We start from the raw sequence: 17057 nt of genomic DNA on the forward strand, positions 1-17057 counted from the left end.
AATGACATCGAACATTTTTCAACTGGATTTAGTATGGAATATATTTCATTATATTGGTATTATTTGACTATCCTGTGGGACAACAATACAGCTGTAGTTTATGGTGACTTTGAACAAGTACCAAGGACTGAGAAGCTGAATGATCCAAGCAAAAACTTACTGCCTCTGTGACACCCCTCTGGTGACATTTCACCACAGCTTTTTGACTAAATGTCTCTGTAATGCTGACAACTAACCTTTCTGGAGGCCAGGAACTCCATCCCACGAGCCACCTGGAAACTGTAGCAAATTAGATCCTCTATCGTCAGAGGGGTTTTCCACAAGTCGTCCACTAGAGAGAGAGCAGGAGGGAAAGGTTAAAGAAAGCAGACAAGGTACAATTGAACGACAATGGTAACAAGACAATGAGTTAAATTGTTGAATCTTGGGAATTGAGCAGACTTACTTTTCTCCACAGCAGGACCCTCATTGGGCAGGATGGTTAATGGAGTCTGAGGACTGTTGAGTGGTGAGGAGCGTGGAGAAGGTGGGTGGCAAGCTCTCTGGTCTATTTGACCCGCCTCAATCATCCGTCTCACCTGACTCTGAGTTTTAGGAGAGCGATCCTGAGTGCGGAAAACCATTTAATGTGTTTAGTTTTTAGAAAATGCTGTTCAATAAAGGAAAAAACTATAGAAATGACAGCTCTACTATAGTAACGTAATTCTCGCTGCAGTTACATTATCGAAGCAGAACAAACAAATATAAAAATCACTGTTGTGTTATATACCCGGTATGGGAGGAAGAACTCTCTCTTGGCTCGTAGGAAGTTGGACAGATTTCCATACTTGCAGTATTCCACTATCACCATCAGAGGACCTGGGGATACACACACTTTAATTGTAAGCTTTTATCATGCCAGTGCTTTATGAAAATTCCGTGATTATTTCAACACACATTGTTTTCCTGCTTGCAAAATAATATCTGTTTCTCGTTAAAAAGCTATTTTTGTCACACCATATTTAAAATAGTGACGCTTGGCCTTCTGTAAGCACTTCCTGCTGGGGATAAGCTGCAAGGCTAACTTACTGCTTTTGTTTTAGGGTAAACAGGGTTAAACATTGCCAGATGTGAATCCTCAAAAATGTGCTCTAAATATCAAATTGATGTATGGACAGAAAAGTAGGGTGTCGAAAGAAAAGAGAGGCAGATGTTTGACTTTCTCACTTTGTTTTTCTCCCATGAAAATGTTGTGCGGAAGCTGCAGGGGGTGGACAAAATAATAGAGAAGGGATTTCAACAAAGCTGAAAACAGATAAACTATATCTAGGCCTTGAACTATATTGGATTTTTGGGACGGATAATTATTACTACACTGGGGGGTAAAATACTTTTATATTGGCATATATTTCTCAATATGTTTTCAGTTTATTATTTATGAATATTATTACAATTAGTATTATTGTTGTTTATATGTATCCAAACTGCATGTTTATGTGAAAAAAACAGTAATATTCTATTTCAATTTAATTTAATTCTCATAAAAATCATGTTGTTCTGCTTTATAAGGAAATCGTGCTCTTTGTGCATTCAACCTATACCAACAATAATCATGATATGACCATATAGCGTTCTTAAACACACAGAGAAAATGTAATACATGTAAATCTCACCATTTGGTTTGGTGCAGGCTCCCAACAGGTTCACAACATTCAGATGGTTTCCAATGTGAATCAGTATCTTTAACTCTGACATCAAGGCCTTGTGCTCGCTGGCTGTGGCTCCATCTAAAACACACACACACGCGCGCACACACACACACGCACACGCCCGTGCACACACACACACACACACACACACACACACAGGAATATTAGGTAGGAAATAAATCTTATTGTTTATATCTGTATTGTTTATCTGACAGGGTGTAATGTTTGTGCATCAGTGGGTTCCCAGAAAAACCTCCTGTCGCATACACAAAAACAAATCTCACCCTTTAGCATCTTGACAGCCACCGTGTCCAAACTTTTGCTCTTGCTGACGCCGATTGATGCCTCAATTACTTTTCCAAAGGCGCCGTGGCCTAAAACTTTGCCTGTGTCAGGAGAAAGAACAGAACAACCACAGAATATTCATGTTCATTGATCAATGTAGGTCTGTTTATAGTAATACACAAACAGTCTTAGACTCGGGAGGGGTTGCATGATGTAAATGCATCTGTCTTCCATATAGACAAGGGGGAAGGAATTACAATCTCGATTGCAGCATTTGAAAACAACATGTTCCCATGAGAAGAAAACTGTTGTGGAACAGATGCTTTTTCTCAGAGCGTTTTTTAAAAAGCCGTACATGGAATGAGCACATATTTAACATTAGCACTTTACTTGGCAGCACTTTGCCCTGCTGGCTGCATTCCAACTCATGCCATTAAGGTTCTGGAAATGGAGAACTAATTCAGTTTCATCCATCTATCCGCTCTCATCCTCCCCTGCATATTTCCCCACAAACTCCATTGCTCCCATTTTCGCTTATGAATCCCAGCATCCATTCGTCCTTCTCTCCCAGCCTTTCCCGACTCCTCACCAAGTTGCAGTCTGTCTCTGGAGATCTCCCACTGTGAGGAGTCGTAGGGCAGGTATTCACACTGCTCATCCAGAGGCACCTCCCCCGGGTCCATGATGATTGACAGATAGCCCATTTTTATGTCTGCCGGATTAACCTGAAATTCAGAGAGAAAGAGAGAGCTAATGTCAACCACAATATATATTTTTCAACATGTATTGACTTTCTGCCAGCTGGGATGTTATCTCTCCGGTTAAAGAGACGCCTTGTTTGCTGCAACGCAAAAATTTCCCAACTTGGGATCAATAAAGTACTATCAGCTATCTATCTATCTATCTATCTATCTATCTATCTATCTATCTATCTATCTATCTATCTATCTATCTATCTATCTATCTATCTATCTATCTATCTATCTATCTATCTATCTATCTATCTATCTATCTTTCTATCTATCTTTCTATCTATAAACTTCAGGGATGTAAGGTCATGTTTATGAGGATAAAAAAAACAGATTAGACACATTACACATTAGATGAGCTAAACATCCTGACTAGTAGACTTCCAGTGACAATTTCAAAGCATATTACAGCAACAGTACCTATTTTGCCAGCTGCTGAAAGACTGATAACAGAGTGCTTGAACACCTGTGGCCATCAGCAGCAGGAATGTGGGCATTACATCTGCTGTCTACAGTTTCAATGTCCAATTTCAACTGGATCTCATGGTAACTGACTCTTTGTCCCTCTTCTCTAGCGACTACATCTATTTATAAGTATTAATTATTGTAAATCAAGACCTTTTGTGTTTGCCTGTCTTTTTAACAAAAACAATAGTTATAGTTTTTGTTCACCGTTCTGTAACTTTTATTCCTTGTCTTTATATCTGCCTTATCCTAATTTAGCATGTTGTTTTCTATTCTCTTTAATGACTAGAGTCTCTTTTTTTGTGTGCGTTTCCTTTGCACTTTGTCTCAAAGCTTTTAATGTTTTGTGTAAAGTCCTTTAATTCGCCTTGTTGCTGAAATTGGCCATATCAATAAATATGCCTTGCCATATTTGATTAATCAAAATCTTTCATTTCAGGAGGATTACCAGAAGGGTTTGATATTTGTCAAGTGGTGCTTTTCTTATATTATTCACAGTAGTCGAATATGTCTTATTTACCGTTTTGAATTCAGCTTCAGTCTCTCCTACAATGTAAATTCGACACCATGTGCATTTAAAAGCATACTCGGGATGCTGTGACATACTGCTAATATTCATCAGGCAATTAAACTGTCTGCTGATGACAGGAGCTGCTGTGATTGGCCAGTAGACTAATATTGAAAGTCTCCCCACGTCTCCATTTTCTTATCATTCTTAAATTAATGATGCGGTTTTAAATTCTATTACTTACATTTTAAGACTTCCCCAAAGCACAAGTGAACAAGGGGTCAAGAGACGAACAGATAGAGTTAATGTAAGAGAGAGGAGAGAAAAAAGCCATCTGTGCATAACAATCCATCTCCTGATTAATTTGTTAATGACAGCACCACACTGTGAATCTGCTGCAGAGAAGCAGTGCGCGACGGTCTTATAAGTGACCAAGAGAGGAAAAATAAAAAGCAATTTGGCCTCATTATAGACAACGAGGAGAAAGGACTTACAGTATTTAGCTCATTCCTAGCAGCTATCTGTAACTCTCCAGACCAAGGACTGTCTCAAAGATCAAACAGATTGTGCTCTAACGCCGACGGACATGGCGTGAGTCAAAGGTTAAAGAGTCTCCGTCACAGCTTGTCAGTTTCTCTCACAAACCCACGGACACAAACAGACATGCGGGGGAAATTGGCACCCTCTCTGACCCGCTTCACATTGCAGAAGATAAGGATGAGCAGAGTCCAGAAGAAGATGGCGATGACTCCGGTCCCGATGAGGATTACAATCTCCACATTGGCCTTGTCGTTTGACCCTTGATAGAAAGAAAGACATATAGTCACTTTTGGATGCAAAGGTTATATCTGGAACAACTTTATCGGACATTTCTCTCTCCCCGCTGTAGGGGGTGCTATATTACAAACAATTGATCCTCATTGAAAGCTGCATTGAACTCTTCAGGTGGTGCTAAACAGTCTTTTAATCAATTCAGCCATTCATCATGAGACCACTTCCAGCAAACATTTTAAATTATTCATTCTGAGCACGAAATGTCCCAGCAGTCAATGACTTGCATTGCGGAGAGCTGTACACACAACTAAAAGCACAAAAACCACAGCTGCAGTGAAAAGTGTGAGAGGTGAAAGACCTAAAATCCTGTCGGGTACATTTTGTGTGTGAAAAGGTGAGCTCGAGGCCATTGGTGATTTCAGGCCTGAGTGCACTCAAACAAGCATGTCAGCGGCGAGCGTTTGTGAGTGGATTCAGGTGTGTTGCGCAACTGTGTGAGTGAGTGTGTGTGGCTGTCTCACCGATGACCTGGACGTCAGCTGAGGAGTGGACGCAGCCCCGCTGGTTGCAGGCGGTGCAGGTGTAAAGGCCTGCGTCCTCCTCTGTAACCCGCTGGATACTCAGTGTGCGGTTTGAGTCCTGCAGCTGGATCCCTGAAGAGAGATACACACAGCGCAGCAACTCAATACTCCACATCATAAATCCAGCAAGTTTTTTCAACAACATTCCCTGAATACTTACCTCTGGACTTCAATCTGTAAAGTTCATTTATAATTCTCGGCCCTGTGAGGCGAGACACATGCCCCAGCAGCCTCTCTAAGAGAACCCAGAGCATCAGCTTTCACTCGTGTTGACCCTCCATACTACCTCCTATTATCCTTCAGATGTAAGGAGGAGTTGCATGCTGGGAAAGCTAATGAGCCATGTATATCTGCCTGCAGGGTTTTATGCGTGGGTGTGCATATGTGCAGCAAACTCAACTTTTTGTCGCTGGTTCTTTTTCATACATTTACTAAACAGTATGAGTGTGTGGGTGGGTTGGTGGGTGGTTGTGCATCTCTGTGTTGACTTTTAATCAGGATCAGGATTTATAACGACAGGAAGTCAAACAACAACAAAAAACAGTGTGTGAATAAATATTAACAAAGCATGTTATTTTTGATCTTTTATCTAAAGTCAGAAAAGCAGATATTATCTCTTGAGCTACGAATCCTTCTAAATCAAGATCCAATTTGGTGTGTTAGACTGTGTGTCTGTACAGTACGTGTGGGTTGGAGGGTGGGCGGCAGCACTGTTGTGTAAATGTGTGTATCACCTGTGTGGGTGGATTCACACACCTGACATTTGGTGGAGAGGCTGGTTGTCTTTAAACCAGGAGAGCAGGGGCAGAGGTCTGCCCTCCACGTCGCACTCCATCCGCAGAGACTCCGTCACGTTCACTGTCTGGTTGGTGAGGCTGAGCTTGTATCGTGGCGCCTCCGGGGCTACGGGGACAAAGAGAGGCCAAAAGACAGAAGATAGCAGGAGCAGAGAGAGAGAGGGGAAATCAACACTATGATCTGTCTGAAATGAACATGTTTCATGGTTTTGAACTAAGGTCAAAAGTCAACAAACCCCATTAAAATGTACATCTACCCCACAGGGTGTAATGAAAGGTTGCAGCACACAAAATGAGTGAAGCAGGCATTTGTTTGTGCATTACAGCCCCTCAGCTTTGTTCTCTGCCGCTATGTGTGAATTGTGCAAACACCAGGTAATCTTTCCACTACGTGTGGATGAGGGTATTGGGCTGCGTGGGCTTAGAGGGAGTGTGTGTATTTTTAAGCCTCCAGCATCTCAGCATCAGCTCCACTGCGACCTGTGTGTGTTTCGCCTGCCAAGGGCTGAATTTTTTCTCTGTGTTGAGAGTGACTACTCTGTGCGCCGGGCAATGTGTGTGCATCTGTGTATGGAGCTTTCTTCTCATTCATCTCTCACCTTTTACGGAAATGTATCTGAACAGGCATTGTTTCTCCCCGCTGCGCCTGCTCTGAGCTTCACACACATAATGACCCTCATCCTGCATCTGTATGGAGGGGATAGTGAAGTCCAGGACCCAGCTGTTGGAGGGCTCCTGGAAAGAGAGATGGCCATCAAGGGTGTACGCGTAAAGGTGGACGCTTCTGCAGTCCAGCTCCCGGGGCTTGCCCTGCTCGTCCTGCAGGGCCTGGGGGTCGAGGCGGTACCACTGCAGCTGCTCGTAGGTGTAGTTGTCAGCGCTGCAGCACAGGGACACTCTCTCCTGCTCCAGGAGATTCTCTGAAGGGTGAACGTCCACACTGAACCCCTCAGGGATGGCTTTGAAGAAACAGGGAAGGGCAGGTGGGGCTGTTAAAGACCCTTACAACACAAAGCCGAAAACTGAAGCCTTGGACAAAATGTTGTTTTGACATGGCTCCACGGTGAAAGAACAATAGACACATTTAGAAAATCTTGATGCATTGAAGTAAGTTGTGGCCAAGTTTACCAAAAGAAATACAAAAAGAAAATCTGTATTTACTGTCCAACTTCTCATTTATATTTCGTATGATTCCTACTTTCCAGACACATATATTCATTAAAAACTTAGCAATTTAACACACTCCCAGAAAAATGGTCTCAAGCTTGTGCAGGCAGGCTGCTAGTCTATGTTAGTCCAAATTAAACAAAAATGAGTTTTCAGGCAAAATGCATGTGTTTGGGAACTAGTGAGCATACAAATGGACAAATAAATGTGCATTATACTTCACATGGGTTTAAAACTCATATTTTGATATAGTTTTGCCTTTGTGTAACAAACAACTATTTACATGTTGACTTTCCAATTTCTTTCATGATTATTATTTGAAGTTTTCTTCAAGAATTCAAGGTAACAGTGAGTCAAACGGTATATCAATATTTTGTGCTCTTATTTGTCAAATTTAGGGTAAAATCCAACCCAACATACTTACTGGTCACATAGAAGTAGATCAGCCGTTCATCTTTGCCAACTTTGTTTTCAGCAGAGCACTTGTACATGACGGAAACACTGGCATTGCCAATCTGAAGCCTGCTCACTGTCTGTGAGGCGAGAAAAGGTGATGAGACTTGAATTTATCAGAGGAAACACACATGTTGTAGAAGGAAGTGCAGTCTGCCATCATGTTTTTCGCTGACATAAATCTGAATTTGAGCTGGAAAGGCCAGCATGAAGCCTCCTTAATTAGGTGTGCCTGAAAGATATCAGAATTCTACAATAGTTGCCTGTGTGTTTGTGTGCTCATAAAGAAACTTCCCTCTTATCATTGTGGATGTGCACACACGGCCCCTGTAAGCAGTCCTTACAAGAAGTCAGCAGAGGAAGACTGTTCTAAATATGTTTAACGTGGAAATGGTCCATGATTGCCAAATGTTGTTATGGATTTTAGAATTTGGGACATTTACATAAAAGCATCACAGTGCACAGATAAAGCCACTCTATATTAATGTGGTGTTTACTCTGCTATGACCTGATGATAATGTCATTCTTTTACGGAGAATTCCTAAAAAGGTTGGCTTTTACATAAAACGGCAAACACAATCAAACAGCTGTGATGCACCTTTTGTCGGCCGTCCACCACCTCAATTGCAGTTTCAATCGCCTCGATTTCATTCATGCCGTTCTCCCAGTTAATGTCCTGCCAATTCTGACAGTCTGCGATCCTGTCACTCCGGCCTTTCCTGTCTCGCCGGACCCTGGAGAGAAACACACACACATTCATGACACCTCGCTTTATTTAGATGCACAGCACAGAGTTGGCAGTGGGGAAGAATTCAGAAGCAAATCAAACCAGACATCCTATGGTTTTTTTGGAGGTTTTTTTTATGTACTGGGTTGCATTGCAGATCCGAACATAAGCTCAAGGCCATTATAAGTGTCCTGGCAACTAATGGTAAAAGTATGGTATCTGTTTCCATTATGAAGAACTATGGTGTGACAGTGAACATCATAGCAAAACTAATGAAACATGAAATGGACTTTTGTTTTGCATATTGTCCAAAAGACATCAGTCAACTATAAGCAAAAGACAATCAGGAATAGTTTCTTATTACACTCTTCATATCGCAAAAGCAGTATATAAATTTCATTAATAAATTATGTATATTTTTTTGAATGATCACAAGCCAATTATTTGTGAAATAAACTGATGATCAACAAATAGCTGGTCATTACAATCAGTAAATGATGTTATTGCCAATATTGGAATATGCAAAAACATACACCATGTTTGTTTTTGTCACTAGGTAGAAAATCACATTGACTATCACTCATTTCCTGAGACTTTTCCTAACCTAAAATACAATTGCGGAATTCTGGTGGTTTTAGGAAAACAAATCTTCCATTGAAGCCAAATTACACATGTAGGTTTGTTAAATGCAGACATTGTTTTTTTTTCACTGACTTCGGCGTTGCTAAAGGAATGTCAATGATGGTCAGAAGATACAGACCCCCTCGGCAAAGAAATAGTCCAGCACAGAACAGTGTGTTATTCATACATGGATTTTTAGATTGATTAAACTATCAAGGAATGATGAGCTCATTAGTGATCTTTAGAGGTGCTGCAAGGCGAGGCTACAGGTTTCCGATAGTTCCAGTCTTCATGGTCATCTTAGTTAACCTTGCTCGGCAGTATCCTTATATTAAGTGTAAAGATATGGAAGTGATAATGATCTACTCATCCTTCCTCAAGAAAGTGCATAAGAGTATTTAACGAAATGTGAGAGTATTATTTTTAGCAGAAACATGATTTGCCACTTGGGACAAGTCAGCATAAAAATCTGTATAAAAATATTGTATTTCATTTGATCATGTAGAGACTATCCCCTCTTAGGCTTTGAATGTTGCTCGAAACAACTAAAGTAAATTCAGTGTTGCGCTCAAAATGTTTAACGTTAAAAAATAAATAAATAAAGGAAATTCATTCCTACTGTACACTCCAGAAAGGGTCGGCGCCCATGAAATGTCACATAAAGTGTACAGGAGACATAACATAAACTGGTCTTTTTGAGCTTACGTTAAGCCTAAGCTGCCACTTTTGTGTTATCCTGAATGTACAATCCGAGCTCCTCATTTCTGCACTCAGGTTAAATACCATAATCGAAAGGTCAAGAGAACAGTAATAACTTCATAAGTTAAGGCTTGGGGGAAGATGGAGGCAGGAGAACATTAGAGGGATATTAAGCAGAAGCGGTCGCCTCTCCGGGTTGGAAATAACTGAAATATACTGTATAGGGCTGCCCAGAGAATCCATTACATCGCATTGGGGGACTGAGCACGTATAGAGAAGGGAAGAAAAAGCTGAGCCTTAAAATCTGTGTGTGTGTGTGTGTGTGTGTGTGTGTGTGTGTGTGTGTGTGTGTGTGTGTGTGTGTGTGTGTGTGTGTGTGTGTGTGTGTGTGTGTGCCTATATATGTAGTCACTGCTGTGTGAGAGCAGGAGCATGGAGGATGATCCGCAGAGTAACTTGCACATCATGACTGCGAAGAGGATGAAACAGGTTGGACATTGAACAGACACACTTGCCTTTCGTCCTCTCTATCGCCTTTTCACTTCTCCACTGCCTTCCTATTCATCTCTGCTCTTTTCATCCACCTCCACAATTCTTTCTTCACAACCTTTCCTTTATCATTTCCTCCCTCTCTTCTTTACTTGGAGCCAGTGGACAATTTCACACTGACCTCTTCCTCTTATTTGGTCTTCACATAACGCTTCATGCACTGCAATACTGTTCCTCTCTTCTCTTTCTTTCTTTGTTGAACCTTATCTGCTCCCACACTGGTTACACACGTTGCAAAAATGTCAGTCCTGTGTGTTGTTTGACTTACACTCTGCTCTGGTTGCTGTTGAGGACACACGGGCCCCAGGCTCTCCACTGCCAGCTGAAGGTGGGAGCAGGGAGACCGTAGGCGGTGCACGTTAGAGTCTGGCTGCTACCACTGGGGTAAGGACTGGATGGATCTGCTACTTCCTTCTCATGGATTTGTGGGGGAACTGGGGAAGAGGAGAGCAAATCAAACCATCCATCCAGCAACACATAATATTTAGTGTGACAGACCTGGATGAGAGACAGCAGCGCTCCATTTATTTAAGACTGGACTGTTGAACCCATGTCCTGAACTTGTCCTGAAGTAACCAGCTTAAAGTGTACTTAAAGTAACCAGCTTAAAGCTATACAATCTGTTTTCTTTCTATGTGCATCTGTTTTTTATAAATGCTGCATCTTAGCGTTTATTTTGAAAAGTGTTGTCCTTTATTCCCCAAAAACCAAACCACACATTAGGCCTCATGAATGGAGCTATATTAATACAAATATACTAACAAATTTCTCTTAACAGAAAAATAAAATACATTTAAGAGAATAAGAGTGATGCTGGATGAGGCCTTGATTCCTATTGCGATTGTTTATAAATACCATGATCCATGCTTGGTAAACTTGTAAACCTCTTGAGTTTTGTAGCATAAATGTTAACTGTTGCACATCCACTGTTTTGTACGAAGCATCTGGAGTGATCTCCAACCGAATAGTTACCGTTGACGACAAGCGTGATGTTGAGCCTCCTCTCCAGCGCAGCAGCACTGTTTCTCAGCACCACCGTGAAGAGCCCAGAATCGTCCTGACAGACATCCTTAATCTCCAGAGCATGGTTAGGGTGTATTCTCATCCTTTTCATTTTGAACTCTGAGCGTTGGTTTATCGGCTTTCCATCTTTATACCTGGACACAAGGCACAGCTGCTACACTGCCGGATAAACTCAGAGCAGAGGTGCTCTGCCTTTAAATACAGCTGTAAACCTAAGCAGCATGAAGCCTCATTTTGTAAAAAGCCTATTACATTCAATGAATACACCAGTGTCGTCATACCATTGCGTTTCAGGTGTGGGGAAGGCAGACACATTTACTTGTAGTTTAAACAACTTCTGGAGAGCTGTAACCTCCACCACTGGTCCATTTCTGTAATTGACGCTGATGAATGGCTTTTCTGAAAGATGAGACATTCACTCATTTACCATCTGTGTCTAAAGCACAAAGAGTTCCAAACCAATGATATTTCTCAAGCTTTAGTTTAGAAATGTCCATAGAAAATATTTCAAATCGCTCCACTGCTGTTTAAACATTCATCATTTTCCCTTTATTGCTCTACCAATTCATTGTTAAAAACAGAAGTAAAGGTTTGAGAATTTTGACAAAATGTGTTTTGTTTATGTGACCTCATTTATATTAGAGCCACCCTTCATGCCTACATTTCTAAATATTTGTATATGGTGCAGGATTCCTGAAAGCAAGACTATATCATTTTTCAGGATGGATTTGATTTGTTCTTCTGAAATTAGATTTATAAGCAATAAAACACCCCTGCTCGGTTTAACACCCTCAGGGTTTGCTTTTTTCATTAGAGACTTTCTTGGAATGATATGGCCAGTATGATGTTCAAGGTAAGCTAGCAAAGTGAGAATATACTTTAACATTGCTCTGTAGTGGACATTACTGTCTCCTGCTTACTGTAACACTGTAGTATTGTTACACTGCATTTGATCATTTACCAATATCACAATCATTTCAAGTTACATAGACATGTTGTGTTTTTTTCCATGCCAGAAGCACGACTCTCTCTGCCTGGTCCGTTGGTCGGCCCTTCACTCTGGTATAGCCTTAAATATCTCATTAACTATTGGATAGACTGCCAAGAATTTATTACAGACATTAAAGGTCCTTAGCGAATGAATTTTCCCCCTGACATGAGCTGCATCTCTATTCCACAGAATAGGTCTTGTCTTAATGTACAGATACTTACCATAAATGTGATATTTAGGGTAAAAAACTGATTTTACAAACAAGAAAAAGGCTAAATAGTGAACTTCAACTTTCTGAGCAGGTGCTTACCATAAACTATGACCTGAGTTCGCCTGGTTATTGTTGTTTTCACGCTGGTGACATTGCAGATGTATGGGCCAGTGTCTCTAACGTTGACGCTGTGGATGGTCAGGAAGCTAACAGCCTCTGTGACGTGAGACAGAGCTTCACGATGGGGCTTAGTGTCTTCCCTACTGTTCGGCTGGTGAGAGGAAATTCAATTTAGGTTTTTATTTACTGATGCCGTTCATCATGATCAACTTTTGCTGCCTCATACCTGTTTGCGAGGGTAAGACCACTTAATGTCCACTCCAGTATTGAACTCCACCAACGCTGTGCAGTTGAGGGCCAGGGACTCCCCGACTATCAGCTCCACTGGGTCCTCAGGAAACAGCTTGACATCGTAAACCTCACTTCCTGTTCGGGAAAGAGAAAAAGGGGGGAGGTAGAAACAGAGGGACAGAGGGAGGGGAGACAGTGATAGAGGTCACGGTGACATCGTCAGCAGTTTTTCCTTCCTCACAGGTCCAGAGGAAATGGCGAGGCCATCACACTACAAAGAATATGGGTCTCACAAGTTCACATTATTTCCACTCATCTTACAAGCTATTTATCGGTGAAGAAAATTAATACAGAGAAGCTTTAATTCAAGATAATACAGAAAAAGCAAAAAAGCTTTGGACACTGGCCAGTGTCTCTGATATTCAAGCCACCTCTCTCTGCAGTCTCTGGAAATCACATGGGGTGTAAAAAAACAAGTATGCTGGTGATGTTTCTGCAGCAGACTGTGATTGCCTGATTGTTTAAACGCTCCATTAGCGTTCGAAGCGAAGGCTCGTTCTCAGTTTCTCCTCTGACTGATGCTGATGTTACTTTTGGCCCAGCAGCAGTGGGTATGAGTTTCCTTTCGCCCTCTGTAGCGAGAGGTGAATGATCTCACACAACATAAAAAAGAGCCTCTGGGTCCATCAGAGTTCACTCGCAATGAGAGGGATCCTCGTCATGAAATCTCTTCATCTTAGTTCCATGTAATTTAATTATGCCTCCCATTCTCTTCCTCTTCATTTCTTTTAATTCTGCTGACATAATGGCACACGTCCTTGTTTTAAAAGGGATTTGTATTATTATTTAAGGAAATTATATAATGTGATTAAATCGATCGAATTGTCAGCATTATGGCATCATTGGCTGCCATGTAGAAAATGGTGACAGTGCAGTCAGCCTGGCACCTTCTTTGATTTCCTTTCTAATTTCTCTTTCAACAAAAATACAGCTTCAAATCTCATTTAAATATTTGTACTGGATCAGTTTTGCTTTTGTAGCAGCCTAAGTTAAGGTTTTTGTGGGTGTTAATGTTTTTGCTGCAACACAAGAGGAGATGGAACATTTTAAAACTTTGGAGACATGTTTTTTTTTACCTGCTGCGTGGAAAATGTAGTTAGGAGATTGATAGACTTTGCCTCCCAGTGTGGCCACACACTGAACTGCGATGATCGTTTGAAATCTCTCCATAATGTGTCTGGGAATGGACCAACCTCGCTTGTTGTCCCATGTCAACTCGCTTGTCTCCAGAGGCGTGAGAAACTGATATGACAAACATTAAAGTTCATAATTAAATCTTTGACAGCTTCAATTAGAGGAACAGAATGTAAGAAATCTGTGGTGAGTACAAACCGCATAGAGAGTGACGTTCAGATCGGGCACCGTGACCAGGCATGGCACTATGACGTGGCTGGAGAAGTCGTTGATTAAAATGGTCTCCAGGTCATTTTCCTCTCTTTGGATGCCTCTACGGAGGAAGGGCTGCTCGGGGTCTGGGTGCAGATAGAAACAGGGAGGGAGCTGTTTAAGGGTAACTCTGATGCCAGCCGGGATAATGGCAGCTATTACTGAGATGACTTCATGAGCAGACAGCAATATATCTCACAGCGTGATAATGAACCCCATATAGAAAATGCGCCATATGTGAGAGGCAGCCGAGAGGTTTTTTCCTCCCCTAAACAGTGCTTCTATATCCCTTAAGCTGTGTCTTAGTGGAGAAATATCTCTCTTGTTTTTCTTCCTTAACACCTCGATGTCTCTATTTGTCTGTGAATCAAAGCTGCAGTTGCAAGAGTGCTGTGGGAGACATAAAAGACAGTGTGATACCAATTTTCATTATGGTTATTATCACTACAAAACCTTAGTCCCACAGCAGGAGTGGAAAATGCTTATCTCTTAGACTTTCATGTCAATACTTTTGTACGGGAGCCAAATATGTTGTGGGACTACCTGCTCGGTTCTTCTCTTATTTATTTTCTTCTCACGAAAAGCCTTCTTATTATATTCATTTTTTTCTGCAGCACTCAAAGCTATAACTTCAATCAGTTGCAAGGCCAAACAATGGGTCCGATCGAAAAGCTTATATTACTGCCCTGCAGCGTCCTGAATACACACAGGTAACAGAAACAATACACAATTCCTTGCAGTTTAAGTTCCTCACAATAAATCACTGCAGGTATTAGAGTGCAATCGGTTTTGTAAGAGGAGATGTCGCACCCGGGGCAAGAAGAGGGATATGAGCTTGGGGTATGATTGTAGAAAAACTGTGTGTCAGACGAAGTGTTTGTTGGTTTTAAATGAGCATGTGTGAAACAGATACAGTGCATTCATGCATTCGGGTCATACTGTATGGTCATGTGTGTTTATACGATAGTGTGCAGCAGAGAACGGGTGAAGGGGCGACGTCTGCCTGTCTAACTCAATCCACATGCGTCTCTTCTCCTCCTGCCACACGCTGGGTCTAATTTATGGCTGTGATTTCATCTGCTTCTGATCAGCCCCCTGGTTAGATCTGTAGAAACGGTTTTGGCACCTTGTCAGAAGAGATAAACAGGCGTTTCACTTGAGTGGACTGGTCAGCAGGATTCCCTTACATGACAATCATCTGTCTCTCTGCAAATCTCCCTATCCCCTCCTCTATCTGCGTTTCTCCCACAGCACATGGAGCGAGGGTAAGAAAAGGGAAGAGACCTTAAATTGGTCTAAAAGAACGAAGGTAGGAGTGATGCTTTGAATGATAATAACATATGAGACACTGTGAAACCAGGAGAGAAAACACCAGCAGTCAGTTTTATTGTGCAGGTCTTATCAGACTTGACACATGAAAAGTCTCATGCAAAGATAAATCCACAATAAACTGCTGCTATATTTCAATATTAATTAATGGCCAGCTTATCTTTTCTCTAATTAGAAAAAGAATTTAACTGCTAATTTTTACCGCTATCAAACATTTTGCGTCTCTAATTTCCGATAGACTAATCCTGCCAGCTTCCAGGTTGTTGCTGAGGCAAAGTCAACCATTTCCAGCTCTCATAACGCAGGGAATGCTTCTGCAATAAAACCACAAGAGATCTGTTTCAGTAGAACACCTATGGATCTCTGGGGTTGAAACTGTAGACAAAGAGCTGCAGAGGCAAGAGATGAAATGGTTTCTCTTTAACCACAGAAAAAGTTCAGGCAGTAAAATATCCACACTGCATACTCACTTCTATCTAAAATCGATTTCTAAAAAGAAAAGAAAACGTATGGTCAGAGAATACCAAGTTGACTGACAAGGATTTTCCATTTTGTTTTTCTTGCTTCAGCATACAGTATGTGTGCGTTTTTGGCAGTGTGACTCACCCCTGACGAACACATAAACGCTGACGGCAGTGGTGCCGACAATAATGGCCTTGACATCCTTGTAATAGCAGCGATAGTAGCCCGTGTCTTTGGCCTGCGCCCCGTTCAGGATCAGTCTCTTGCAGTACGGCCTGCCAGGCTGCCCCAGGCACTCGCTGACCAGGACCACCCTCGGCCCGGGGGCCCTGGTGGTCGGTAGCTGTGCCTGACGGTCTGTTAGTACCTGGTCCACCAGAGTCTGATCAGGCCAGGCCCAGGCCAGAGTGTGCTGCCCCCTGACAGCCCATGGGACAGATTTGATGTTAAATTAGGTTCAGGCTGATAAATCACAATCCAATCATCCAATTTCAAATAAAAGGATAGGGTAAAAAAACACTGAAATACCGCATTATTATAGGTGCCTGATATCTGTTTAAAGCAGACTTGAAAAGTTATGAGTATATTCCAAGTATATTGGTATCTGTATTAATCACATTCTAACACATATGGCATCAGGATCATTGGGTTATGTAACAGTCGCTCAATATTAGAATTGAAAAATAAAAAGGTAATTTATAAAAATATGTACATAAACAAAAAAAGTTAAAGTAACATTTTCAACACTGTAAAAGTGTTTGTGTGTGTGTGTGTGTGTGTATGTGACCAGAAAACGTGTGAATGTGTGATTGTGTGGGTGTGAACTCCCTGTTTGCTTTGTGCTTTGTCACATTAATTCAGTTATGGTTGGATGTGTTAACCCAGAGGCTTTATGAGTGAGATTGAGAAGACTCATAATGGCTATCTGAAAACTGATAGCTATGCTCTCAAAAACGACTGTTTCCAATAGGACACATCCTTTTTATATATGGACATGTTGTGATAAACATTTATCAGTGTTGGAGGAACTATTTAGTGTTTAGCAACAGCGCACTGTAATATAATCAAGTAAAAGCCCTGCACTGAAAGAGTTTTTTAAAGTAAACAGTTTTCTAGCTAAATATATTCGAGGTATCACATTTTGTTCTGAGTTTTGTTCTTTTATATTCAAACATTAAACA

At 41.4% G+C, this 17057-nt stretch overlaps 1 protein-coding gene across 3 annotated transcripts in view; it reads right to left on the bottom strand.

Moving 5' to 3' along the window:
* The window catches only part of flt4 (fms related receptor tyrosine kinase 4), a 39586-nt gene that overhangs the window by 4419 nt on the left and 18110 nt on the right, over positions 1 to 17057 (bottom strand). For all 3 annotated transcript variants that reach the window (XM_063875823.1, XM_063875822.1, XM_063875821.1), the window contains exons 3-22: positions 16021 to 16295; positions 14032 to 14171; positions 13776 to 13941; positions 12635 to 12774; positions 12388 to 12559; positions 11368 to 11485; positions 11036 to 11220; positions 10332 to 10497; positions 8066 to 8201; positions 7439 to 7547; positions 6447 to 6806; positions 5807 to 5953; positions 4991 to 5122; positions 4388 to 4494; positions 2563 to 2698; positions 1973 to 2074; positions 1653 to 1766; positions 770 to 858; positions 446 to 605; positions 237 to 331 (exon numbers count right to left, since the gene is read on the bottom strand). In XM_063875823.1, coding sequence (XP_063731893.1) covers positions 237 to 331; positions 446 to 605; positions 770 to 858; positions 1653 to 1766; positions 1973 to 2074; positions 2563 to 2698; positions 4388 to 4494; positions 4991 to 5122; positions 5807 to 5953; positions 6447 to 6806; positions 7439 to 7547; positions 8066 to 8201; positions 10332 to 10497; positions 11036 to 11220; positions 11368 to 11485; positions 12388 to 12559; positions 12635 to 12774; positions 13776 to 13941; positions 14032 to 14171; positions 16021 to 16295 — 3049 coding nt within the window. The remainder of the gene's footprint in view (positions 1 to 236; positions 332 to 445; positions 606 to 769; positions 859 to 1652; positions 1767 to 1972; positions 2075 to 2562; positions 2699 to 4387; positions 4495 to 4990; positions 5123 to 5806; positions 5954 to 6446; positions 6807 to 7438; positions 7548 to 8065; positions 8202 to 10331; positions 10498 to 11035; positions 11221 to 11367; positions 11486 to 12387; positions 12560 to 12634; positions 12775 to 13775; positions 13942 to 14031; positions 14172 to 16020; positions 16296 to 17057) is intronic.

This window comes from Eleginops maclovinus, chromosome 23, assembly GCF_036324505.1.
Source record: "Eleginops maclovinus isolate JMC-PN-2008 ecotype Puerto Natales chromosome 23, JC_Emac_rtc_rv5, whole genome shotgun sequence".
In the NCBI taxonomy this organism is placed as follows: domain Eukaryota; kingdom Metazoa; phylum Chordata; class Actinopteri; order Perciformes; family Eleginopidae; genus Eleginops; species Eleginops maclovinus.